This window comes from Vitis riparia, chromosome 6, assembly GCF_004353265.1.
Source record: "Vitis riparia cultivar Riparia Gloire de Montpellier isolate 1030 chromosome 6, EGFV_Vit.rip_1.0, whole genome shotgun sequence".
NCBI classification, from domain to species: domain Eukaryota; kingdom Viridiplantae; phylum Streptophyta; class Magnoliopsida; order Vitales; family Vitaceae; genus Vitis; species Vitis riparia.
In genome coordinates this window covers 19727300-19739333 of record NC_048436.1, presented here as the reverse complement: position 1 = coordinate 19739333, position 12034 = coordinate 19727300, and the positions used below count along the sequence as shown (strand labels likewise).

General features: G+C 34.6%; 1 protein-coding gene across 3 annotated transcripts; it reads left to right on the top strand.

Annotated features, from left to right (window-relative positions):
• Window positions 1-3651: 3651 nt before the first annotated feature.
• On the top strand, window positions 3652-8435 carry LOC117916803 (protein CNGC15b). Of its 3 annotated transcripts, XM_034832978.1 has the most exons (9): window positions 3652-3741; window positions 4013-4112; window positions 4712-4786; window positions 4933-5488; window positions 5588-5800; window positions 5995-6287; window positions 6767-6878; window positions 7127-7363; window positions 7505-8435. In XM_034832978.1, the coding sequence occupies exons 3-9, from the start codon at window positions 4758-4760 to the stop codon at window positions 8204-8206; spliced, it is 2142 nt and encodes a 713-aa protein (XP_034688869.1). In that variant the 5' UTR covers window positions 3652-3741; window positions 4013-4112; window positions 4712-4757; the 3' UTR covers window positions 8207-8435. The 3 variants fall into 3 exon arrangements, with proteins under 3 accessions (XP_034688869.1, XP_034688868.1, XP_034688870.1); XM_034832977.1 differs by lacking the exon at window positions 3652-3741 and having other exon boundaries at window positions 3781-4112; XM_034832979.1 differs by lacking the exons at window positions 3652-3741; window positions 4013-4112 and adding an exon at window positions 4590-4613.
• Window positions 8436-12034: the final 3599 nt, after the last annotated feature.

Genomic DNA, 12034 nt, shown 5'->3' with positions numbered 1-12034 from the left:
TAACCTTGAACTTTTGTGTCAAGTTTGAACTTTAGTTTGTCTTTTAACTTGAGCTTAAAATTTGACATGTCTCTGGATCTCAAATTGAAGACACCTCGAATTTGATCTTCTTTAGTCTTTAAATCTTCAAAGGCTTTAAAGAACTCTTTAAATCCTTGAGAGAAACTTTCAAGTTTTCTCAATTCTAAAAATATCTTCACTTCTCACTCCTCTTGTATATTTTGAAAACTAAGGAGACTTCTCTATTTATAGGGCTTGAGGAATACAGATTTGATTAATTTTTCTTATTCCTTACAAATAAAGTTAACATTTAGAGAAATTTTGAGATATATTTGGATAGTTTTAACCTTTAAAATATTTTTTTAATTAAAAATTAATATCTAGGAAACTTGGCAAAGCATATTGGGTTACTTTTTAATCTATTTTTAATAAGAATTAATACTTACCTCTTCATCTACCAAATCATTTTTATTTATTTTGATAATTATATTTTAATCACCAAAATTCTTATTTCTTTATCTAATTTGAAAACAACTTCGTTTCCTTTTATATATAAATTCAACATATGTCATAATTTCATTTGATAGAATTATTTTCAAAGTGCCAAAAGTTTATAATGGAAGGGTTAAACAATACATTGGATAAATTTTTATATGAGATTTTGAATTGATTGCCCAAAGGCTTGTTTGATAACTGTTTTCGAGAACAATTTTCTATTATCCATAACAAAAAAACAAAAAAACACATTTAATAACCGAAAACTGTATTTTATTTTTTATTATTAAATAAGGTGTTTTTAAATAACACATTTTAATTGTTTTCATTTGTTTTAGAAAATTATTATACAAACATGTAGAATGGTTAAAAATAAAACACATAAAAATTATTTTAATATATTGAAAACATCTTACATTTTTAAATAGATTTTTGTTCTATTAAACATTATAAAATAATTTTCAAAAACTATTTTTAAAAAATTGTTTGTTTTCAAAAACAGTTATTAAATAAGACTTAATCTTTCATTTCTCGTGTTATTAAAATGTCATCCTTAGATCACTTTACGACACACTCGCATGTTATTAAATAAATAACCCAATTAAAATTAATCATAATGTTGAAAGGTGTAATAGGACACAATCTTTCATGTCTCGTGCTATTAAAGTCCCCATCCTTGGATTGCTTTGTATGTTATTAAATAAATGGAAGATGGATAACCCAATTAAAATTAACTATAATGTTGAAAAGTGTAAGCAAGGGAGGCTTATTTATTTATATCTCAAAGATAGGTGAGCCGTCAATCTCTTGACACATTGAAAAGTCTTACATTACTACATAAATATTCCATTCGAGCCGGTCCTCCAAAGGCTTTCCCTTGAAGAATTACTTTTCTCTGCAACATAGATGAAAAAAAAAAGCAATGGGCCCAGGGGCCCAGCCCAATTGTGGTAGGCACCAATCACCATCATCCTCCCATAAAAGCATCAAAGAGAATATGAAAATTTAAATGTATAATAACTTGTGCAAATTTTCATTAATTTTCTTTCTATTTAATAATGTTAATAAATGAAATTAAAAATATAGCATGGTTTTGACGGCAGAGATTGAAATAAATTTAAAGAATACGAAACGTGGCAATGGATGTTTGGTGTAATCATTATCAGGGTTTCAAGTACTAATGAGTACAAGTGGAAAAGCAGAAAGCGAGACGACTCGTATAAAGTCAAAAAAGTCAGCCTTCGTTTAAAGGTGACGATGGCCGTTCATGATTCCCCACTTATTAATTATTACCCTCTCTCTAATCTATGCGTTTAGTTTTTCATGATTTCCAACCCTACTTGCCCCACCTCATCTTTATTACGAAAAAGTTATTTCGCCTCCATAATTTTAAAATTATAATATAAAAAAAACCCCTCAATTTTATAATTATTTCTTAAAATAATATTTTATTTTAAAATTAATTTATCATTTTTAAGTTAATAAAAGCATCTTATAATCAATATATTATAATTTTTTATTACATAATATGAGTTACAAATTATAGTAAATTTTAGGTACCTTCGAGTCATAAATAAAATTATTTTTAATTTTATAGTTAATAATAATTTTATATTTAATATTATATAAATCTCGTCATCTTCCTATGTTTCTTAATAAAATAGAATAAATATATTTGTCAGTTGACATCTATAATAAGATAAAAAAATTTAAAAACTTAAAACCTAAAAATATAATTATATTAAATTTAATTTAATTATATTTTTAATATTTTAAATATCTAATTTTATTGTTGTTCAATATTTTTAAGGACGCTTGTTTATAGAGAATAAAAAGAAATATCTTAAATAAGATTTATAGATTAGAAAAACATAACTAAAAAAAATGGAGATCGATAGCCTATTTTTTCCTTTTTTTGGCTCACATCCCTCCCTTCACATGGGAGGATGCGAGAATGTAAAAAAAAAGGGATCCTATCAACTCGTTTAACTCGTGTAACTTGCTTTCTTTTGAATACGAAACATAATCAAATCAAAATACTCATCAAATATTAACTCTATCCAAAAAGGAGATGGCCCACTCTTTTCTTTATTTTTCCCTATTTATTACCCTCTCTATATGCCTAGCATTTTTTTGATGTCCCAGCCCCATCTACCCCACCTAATCTTTATTACCGTTTTCATCTTTTATATATAGTTGGCAAATTTTTGGGTACCAACCGTAGAAGTATACAACAAAATTGAACATAAGTAAACAAATTAAATTATAAATAAATAGCATCGAGTCCAAATATAAAGTATAAAAAAAATAAATATAAAATATAAAATAATAAAATCGAACTTGGATGCTAAGTATGAGACTTTGGTTCTAAGAAAATTTTGAGAAAAAAAATAAAAATAAAAAAAAACCTATTTTTTTTTATATTTGATTTTATGATTGAAAATAAGATATATTAGAACTAATTAAAATATAGAAGAATTAAAATAAATAAATGAGTTCTAAGGAATTTATAAAAATAATTATTGACTTTGAATTTATTTTTTATTTTTATTTTTAAAAACCAAATATAACCCAAATATGAATAATATAATAATTTTATATTCGATAAAGAAAATTAACCCTTACTTCAATGCTCCATACATATCTAGTAATATATCAGGATGGCCGTAATTCTTGATTGGGAATCAAATTCAATCATGGCAGGGTCTACACCCACAATTTTTGGAACCCCAAAGGCTAAAGCTAAACCCGACACATCTCATCAAAGCCCAAAATATCACATCCCGTCAGTGACATTTCAGTAATTACTCTCAGAATCAAAGCCCAGTCTTTTATGACCGTTTCTTACATGTGACCTTATGCCACTCATGACCCATTCCAGCATTAAAATAAAATAAAAAAAAAAAAATATATATATATATATATTATGAATTAATTGAAATATGAATAGAGAATGTGACACTGAATTTTTTTCCATTGTTTATTGTAATATTATAATATGATACGAACTGAATTTAATTTGATGATAAAATTGATATCACTTTTGATAAAATTTAATTATTTTCAGCGTGCATGGACTGACAGCTGTCGGGATCTGATAGGTGTGTGACATCTAACGTTAGTCAACTCCTCGGATCCTTACAAAACTTTCTTTCGCTTCTGAACCTTCTTTTGTTTGGACACATTCATATGGTTGTGTCTCCCTGTTTCTTTCTTTCTCGTTTTTATGGTGGATTATTTTGTCAGGTATTTTTCTCTCAATTTCTTTCTTTTTTCTTTTTTTCTCTTTCCGGATGAAAAATTTGGTTAAAATTATAATAAGAGACCCGTCTTCAAGGCGACAAAGTCAAGGAAGAAGCAAGGGTTTATCCATGTCCCAACAATGGAAATAGTTCCTCACGCCCATAGGAGCATAAGCCAAACTTTCAACTTCCAGCCCGCCTCCTTGATTCTTCTGTAATTAATTTTCTTTCGAGTTTTTTCTTGGTTTTTTGTTTTATTTTTATTTACTTTCTAGGAGAAGTGGGAAACTCAGAGAGTTTCAGTTGCGGCAGTCAAGGAAGGAGAAGAAGAGTCAGAGAAACATACAGGAGTTGATGCAGAAAACATGCTTGCAGGTTCTTCCTCTCCCAATCTCTCTTCATATTTTCTTTTTTTCTTTGCCCCTTTTTCCCTGCCAATTCAAAATTTAATTCAGACAGGCTAAACTGTTCTGTCTTTTCCGAAATGGGTGTGCTTGGAGAGTTTGATTTTTGATGCTTCTCTTGTTGTTTGGTTTATTTGGGAAAAATTCTAACAGCTTCTCAATTTTGGGCATTCTTCACAATTTTGGTAGCGTTGATGTAATAACATATTCCATGATCTCATTGCTTTTTCTTCTTCGATCAAAACAGAGAATTTAGGCGAAGCATGGTGTTTTTCTGAATGTACATAAGAAGGGATCTTTTCGAGGTTTTAAGATGATAAAAGGAATTGATCACATGGAATATGTTTGACCCATAAATTTGGCCCAAAAGGGAGGCAGAAAGTGAGAGAGACAGAAGGCCTTTACAGCTTTATTTTAAGCTATATATATATTCATGTCTTCACATGATTTTTGTTGAAAGAAGCAATCAAAGGTCCTTTTGCACTTATGGCTCCAAATGAAGATTTCATCTTTGTCAGTTGATTTTTTGTCCGATACTTTAACAAACCTGCTGCTTTCTGTCAACTGCAGATCAGTCTTCTAATTGAAGCCACCGCCAGGTTTTTGTAAGAGCGCCATGGCTTATGAGAATTCGAGATCTGTAAAGTAAGTTCTGGGTTTGCTCTAGAATTTCAATTGATGATTGTTTTACTGATTCAGTTGATGAATCCATTCATATTTCCATTCATGGGTTAAACAGTTATGATGAGTTGGTATGTATGTGAAGTTAATATGGACATATAAAATTTCAGATTTCAAGATGATCTTGAACTAGCAAAATTTCCAGCAACCAATGGGGATGGGAAGATCAAGATGAAGTACAAGATCGATGGAACACAAATACAGGAGGCAAGTTACAAGAAGGCTGGGAAGGAGGTGTCTGGGAAGTCTGGAAGATCATTGAAAGCTAAAGTACTGTCCAGAGTTTTTTCTGAGGACTATGAGAGGGTGAAGAAAAAAATATTGGATCCTCGAGGAAAATCCATTCGCAGATGGAACAAGATTTTCTTAGTAGCATGCTTGATTTCCCTGTTTGTGGACCCTTTATTCTTTTACTTGCCGGATGTTCGGGATAAAGTGTGCATGGACATTGAAATACCCCTGGAAGTTGTGCTTACAATTATCAGATCAATAGCTGATATCTTTTACATGATTCAGATTTTTGTTCGATTTCGTACAGCTTATGTTGCACCTTCCTCCCGAGTATTTGGGCGAGGAGAGCTTGTTATAGATACTTCAAAGATTGCATTAAGGTACCTAGGCAAGGGCTTCTGGATTGACCTCATTGCTGCTCTGCCCCTTCCTCAGGTATGTTGCTTACAATTTTCTTCTATCCAGGCCTTTCCAGGGCAAAAATGATGTTAAAGTTTGTTAATCCCGTTCTCTTTGTTGCAAATTACATTTCAGGTTCTAATTTGGATAATCATCCCCAATTTAAGGGGCTCCACAATGACAAACACAAAAAATATGCTACGATTCATCCTCATCTGTCAGTACCTCCCCAGACTTTATCTTATATTTCCACTCTCATGTCAGATAGTTAAGGCCACAGGAGTTGTGACAGAAACTGCTTGGGCTGGGGCTGCTTATAACCTGATCCTCTATATGTTGGCAAGCCATGTAAGTATAAAGAAACCGAAAACTGATCACTACTTTAAATAAATGTTGCAGTTTTTTAGTTTGATTTCTCATTTCATAAGGCTTTTTTTTTCTTCCCTCTAATTGGGAGCCAAATGGAGGATTAATGCTTTGTATCTCACTTTGTTGAACATATATCTATCTTTTAACCTATTCATTTGTTCTGTTTTATAAAGGTTTTAGGAGCTTGCTGGTATCTTCTCTCGATTGAGCGACAAGAGGCCTGCTGGAGAACTGTCTGCAATCTTGAGAAGTCATCCTGTCAGGATGGATATTTTGATTGCCACAAGGTTAAGGACCCTGGTAGGGAGGCTTGGTTCAAGTCGAGCAATGTCACAGAACTGTGTGATCCAAATAATACCTTTTATCAGTTCGGCATATATGCTGATTCTGTGATATCAGAGGTTACATCCTCAGCATTCTTCGAGAAATACTTTTACTGCCTGTGGTGGGGCCTGAGGAACCTCAGGTAAAATAGTGGAATCATGTCTTCATGTTCTTCACAACATCTAAAATGGGGCTTTGTTTTCTCTTTCCATAGGAATTGGAATTGGTTTAATGTATATGATTTTCTCTACGATTTAAGGATATCATTTAACTGTTTATTACTACTGCATTTCAAAAATGGATCCAAGGCAGGCCCAGCCAAACTAATATTAACCTGTCTGTTTAGCTGAACTTAGAATTTTCATTCATCTCTGAACATTTGTAAAAGGAGCATCAAACATGATCTTCTTTCCTTCATTTTCTTGGCAACCAAACTGGGTTTATTTGTTATAACCATAGGCAGCTTACTTATGAGGTGAGAAGTAGGAGAAAATTCTAACAAATTTGAACAATTTCATTTCCACTGGACATCCAAATTCCTCATCAATCAACAGAACAGGGTTTTTTTTTTCCCTTTCAATTAACAGAAGCTGAATTTTCCTTTTCCATTAATATGTGCAGTTCTTTGGGACAAAATCTTTCCACAAGCACCTATGTTGGAGAAATTATTTTTGCCATCATAATTGCTACTCTTGGATTGGTTCTCTTTGCGTTGCTCATTGGTAATATGCAAGTAAGTTCCAAATACAAATCTCAACTTATACTTTCTGTGTTATTGTTGGAGTTTTAAGAATTTAGGATCAGAGAAGACTGGCGTTTTCCCTTCTCTTAGAAATAAGGCCCCTGAGATGTGCCATCTAAAGTCCATATGGTGTCTGTTAGGGGCCATTCTTTCTAACTTCCCAGAAAGTGTAAACGCCTTTGTTGATTATTTCCATCTATGGAAATTGTAGATGCTAATTTCCCATACTTCACTCGCAGACATATCTCCAGTCCACTACTGTTCGATTAGAAGAATGGAGGATCAAGAGAACTGATACAGAGCAATGGATGCACCACAGGCAGCTACCTGCGGAATTGAAGCAGTCTGTTAGGAAATATGATCAATATAAATGGGTGGCTACTCGAGGAGTCGATGAAGAAGCTCTTCTAAAAGGACTTCCTATGGACCTCCGAAGAGACATCAAGCGTCACTTGTGCTTTGATCTAGTTCGACGAGTAAGTCATGGATTCCTCTCATATTCTCTTTATTCATTCACTATATAATTAATGAGTAAGCAATTTTGAATAGATTCTGATCTATATGAGGATTGATGCTTATGATAATCTCAACATGATGTTTCTTCACCAAAAAAACAGGTTCCTTTGTTCGATCAAATGGACGAACGAATGCTAGATGCGATATGCGAGAGGCTTAAACCCGCATTGAGCACTGAAGGCACATTTCTAGTGCGTGAAGGTGATCCTGTGAATGAGATGCTCTTCGTAATCCGAGGCAACCTTGATTCTTACACTACCAATGGTGGTCGAACCGGATTCTTCAATTCATGCCGCATAGGCCCAGGTGACTTCTGTGGTGAGGAGCTGCTTACATGGGCCCTGGAACCTCGTCCAAGCATCATCCTCCCATCATCCACACGCACGGTGAAATCCATTTCTGAAGTAGAGGCCTTTGCTCTTATAGCAGAAGACTTGAAGTTTGTAGCATCGCAATTTCGAAGACTTCATAGCAAACAGCTCAGACAAAAGTTCCGGTTCTACTCGCCCCATTGGAGAACATGGGCTGCATGTTTCATACAAGCAGCATGGCGCCGGTTTAAGAGGCGGAAGGAAGCAGCTGAGCTCAAGGCTAGGGAGCACCCTGTGGCTGCTGAGCCCCAACCATCATTTGACCGCTTTGATGTGGTCATGCCTGCACCCGGTTCAGGCCTTGCTGTGTATGCGGCAAGGCTTGCTGCAAGCGCTAGGAGGGGTCCCCTCAAGCATTCTGGATCGGATTCCAGTGTCGTGAGCTCATTGCAAAAGCCAGCTGAACCTGATTTTTCTGTGGATGAAGAATGAAGGAAAGAAGACTTTCGAATGGAGCATGAAGTGTGTATGTGTGAGTTCGGTGTATGTATATTGTGTTATTTGTCTTATAGTGAGTTTGGCAATATTTCTAATTGAAGTGCTTTTAATGAAAGTGTTTTCTTTGAGAGTGTTTTTAGGAGAATCACTTGTAAGTGTTTCTCCAGGAAGCCGTACAATTGTTTTTTCAACTATATAAAAGTGCTTTCTAAATTTGGCTAAACGTTTTACTTTTCTTCAAAACACTTTTAATGCTAGAAGCGCTTTATAGAAATATTGCCAAATGGACTCTTAGTCTACAATTAGGAGGATGTTAAAATGATTGTTTTATTTATCAATATACATTATAAGATGATAAGAAATTTTTTATATTTCTTTTTAGCATTAACTACTTAAAACTTACATGGAGAATTGCATTTTTTGCTCACTAAAGAATTATATATGAAATGTAAAAATATTCTACAATACTAAAGATATTTTTGACACTCCCTTGATTCAAAGTCATGACCCTAATACCAATTATTAAATCAGATTCTGATCATCTATTTAAAAATCAACTATATCTAACAATGGTATATCAAACTTTTTATAATATTTGACATCGTATCCTAAGAGCTATCATTTGAATGACCATTCCTAGGTTTAAAAGTGATATTATCACATCCCGACATTGTCCATGTGAAATTTGATAAGGACATTCAATATATGGAAAGGCCTACCATGAAATGTATGCATGGTGAAGACCAATTGTCCAATGCTTACTAATTCCATGGAACAACATCTTTTGAATAGTTTCATTACCTTCCCCAAATCCTTAGGAGTTTTCATGAAATGGAAAAAGCCCATCCACTTTGTGTTGTGGGTCGTAAATTTCTGACTATGAAACAAGGGCCTATGATTGAGGGAAACTCAAAGCCCATTCTTGGCCAGTCCCATATAAAATACAATGAAACTAGTCAAATTCTCAAGGCTCTCATTTTAATATGCATCATCATGAACACAATAAAATATTTGCAAAAGGCTAAAGTTTCCAAGCCCGTAATCTTTGACTTAATCCTCCATTATGACAACTAAAAAAAAATTAATTGGAGCATGATTGGTTGCATGTGATTGGTGCATTGTGTAAGCACAAAACCATTGATTGAAAGACAGCATTCTCAGTCCAAAACTCATGGGGATCACCAACTTTTCTTGCAAAAAATGAGTAGATGGTGTTGTCAACCAATCACACTAGGGATTGGTTAGCCAGCCCATGTTGGATGCATAGCCATGTGGAACACACCAAACATGTGTCTATCAGCCTACCCATTTGGAAGAATTATTACAGCATGGAAGCACGCCTAATCCCTAATCCCCTTTCCTTCATTCCCTTCAAACCTCACCTTTGCCCATTATTTGTACCTTAATCAAATCCCCATTTCATAATTGACTTTGTGGTACAAGTTTGAACCTAAAATCCCATCATTTGAAAAGGCCAGGAGTCCTCCAGACTCTTTGCTGCATGTTGTAGTTTAACCAAAGCAACCATGAAATCTTACTCCTTCCACTTCTTTCTAGACATGATGCTTGTTGATTTTGTGTAAAAATAAAAACAAAGAAGATATGGGACACTGTGGGTTATGGGCCTCATGGCCATGTGTTGAAATCGTAGCCAAATTGGGTTGTATTTATTAACAATGGGCGATGGATTTATATATAGAAGGAGAAAGAAGGAGGAAAGAAATAAATCACTTAGGGGCAAAGACATGGACAGGTCTCAGGGTAGTTGAAACTGTTTGGAATTATAATTTGCCTCTTCTCCAAGGCACTAATTTTGTTTTGTCCATTTTGGGGTATTGCCCAGTCCGTAAGGCACTTATCATTTTTAATAATTTGCATATTCTCCAAGGCACTTATTTTTTTGTCTTTTTATCCCACCGCCTATGCTATCATCATCAACTTAATCACATCCATTCACTCATTCATCCCATCCCGTGAAGGAAAAATAATCAAATCAACTTCCATAATTCCCAAGTAATTCATCAAACCAACTTAACAACTTTTGGTACTAAATATTGTCCATTCTTTTCATTCATTCTGTACTTAATATTTTAAAATCTTTTTCATAATTTTTAAGCTTCAAATGATTGTACCAGCTCTATTCATTCTCTGAAGGAAAAGGGGAAAAAAAAAGTGAAAAGAATAAAGGATAAGAAGAGAAGAATATGAGGGAAAACATTCCATGAAATGGGAAATAGACAAAGTAAAAGGGGATAAAAGAAGGCGGCAATAAGCTATGGAGTGTGGATTTGAGAGGTGGTTAGCTTCATATTAGAGAGAGGGTGGAGAACACATTGATGGGGTGAAACATACATTAACCTCTAAAAGAGGGACAATATCAGTAAAAAGGTAAGAGCAATGGGCCATGGGGTCTTTCTTCCCTTCAACACCTGCCCTTTGTATTCAAGGGTCCCAGCCACTGACCCCTCTCTGCTCTCATCACATACCCTAACCAATTTCCTTTTGATGTGAGCTTAGTCATTAGAGATGGACCCACTTTGACTCCTGGCCTGGCTCGCTTAGCTTCAAGTGGGTTTAGGCAAATTCACAAAGAGAAGAAAGTGGAGGGAAAATAAAGTCAAAAGTAACACCTAACATGGGCTTTTAGTGAATGTTTTGAACCCAAGCAATCCCAATAAACAAAATGGAGACCAATCATTTATGAAAGTACTAACGATTTTACCATCTGGGTGAGTTTGGTCTTCTTAAGTTAAATATTCTGAAGGGGTTTTAAGGGCATGGATTAGCAGTGGATAAGACAATTGAGTTGAGTAGTTGAGGCATCATTCATGGAATCCAATCCCTAAGGCATCTCTACTATGTCATTAGCATCATTGACTCTGTTGTCTCCCTAATAAAAGGGGTGAAAGAAAATGAGGGATAATAGCCTATAATTGTCCTTAAAACAAGACAAGATAGCACTCACACTCAATTGTTTTTCTTTTTGCCATAGACTTCCATTTAGTTCTAGCACCAAAAAACACTTGAACTTGAATTTTGAATCATCACAACCCCGTGAAGAACAGGATGGGCAATCCACCAACAAAGAAAACGACACTCAAACTCGAAAATGTGTTGGGATTTGCTTTTAGCCATTTGAATGGTGAAGGCCTATACAGAGGATCTGCAACAGAAGTTTTTGGGGTCATGGGATTCTGACTCAAGTCTCAACCAAATGCTGCCCTTTGGTTGGAAATGGGTTTGAGTGTTGAAGTGGATTGACCCAACATAATACTTCAAGCGGAGAGAGCAGTCTCTAAGAAGAAAGTTTTCTACCTAAAAGTTCTCTTCAAGTCTTTCAATTTTCTCCATGAGACAAAGGTCAAAGTTCTTGTACCATAAGAATTTTGAATGATTCTCGTATTTATGGTTTCATTCACGACATAAAATAAAATACTTGACGATGAGATGAATAAATTAGGATTCTTGGACATCTTTGAAAAAGAGAGAAAGAATGGATCGGGTGTCAATGGGGCGGTGACCCACAGTGATGCATAGCAATTTGCAAAGCATGATAGGACTCCACTCCCATTACCACTCATATCAACTGCAACTCTCCACCATTTTATTCTCTTGTCAAAAACACAATCAAGTTTTTCAAGCTCATCATCCATCCCCAACCCCCCATGACAACTGCAATTTGCCAAAATTGATGATTCTAATTCGCGACGGGTACTAGGTGGCGAAGCACTGTGGCCGACCGGCCGTCATTCTTGCTTCCAACATGATGATTGGACTGTGCAACAACAGGATACAAGTAGAACCCAACCATTCCCTTTTTTT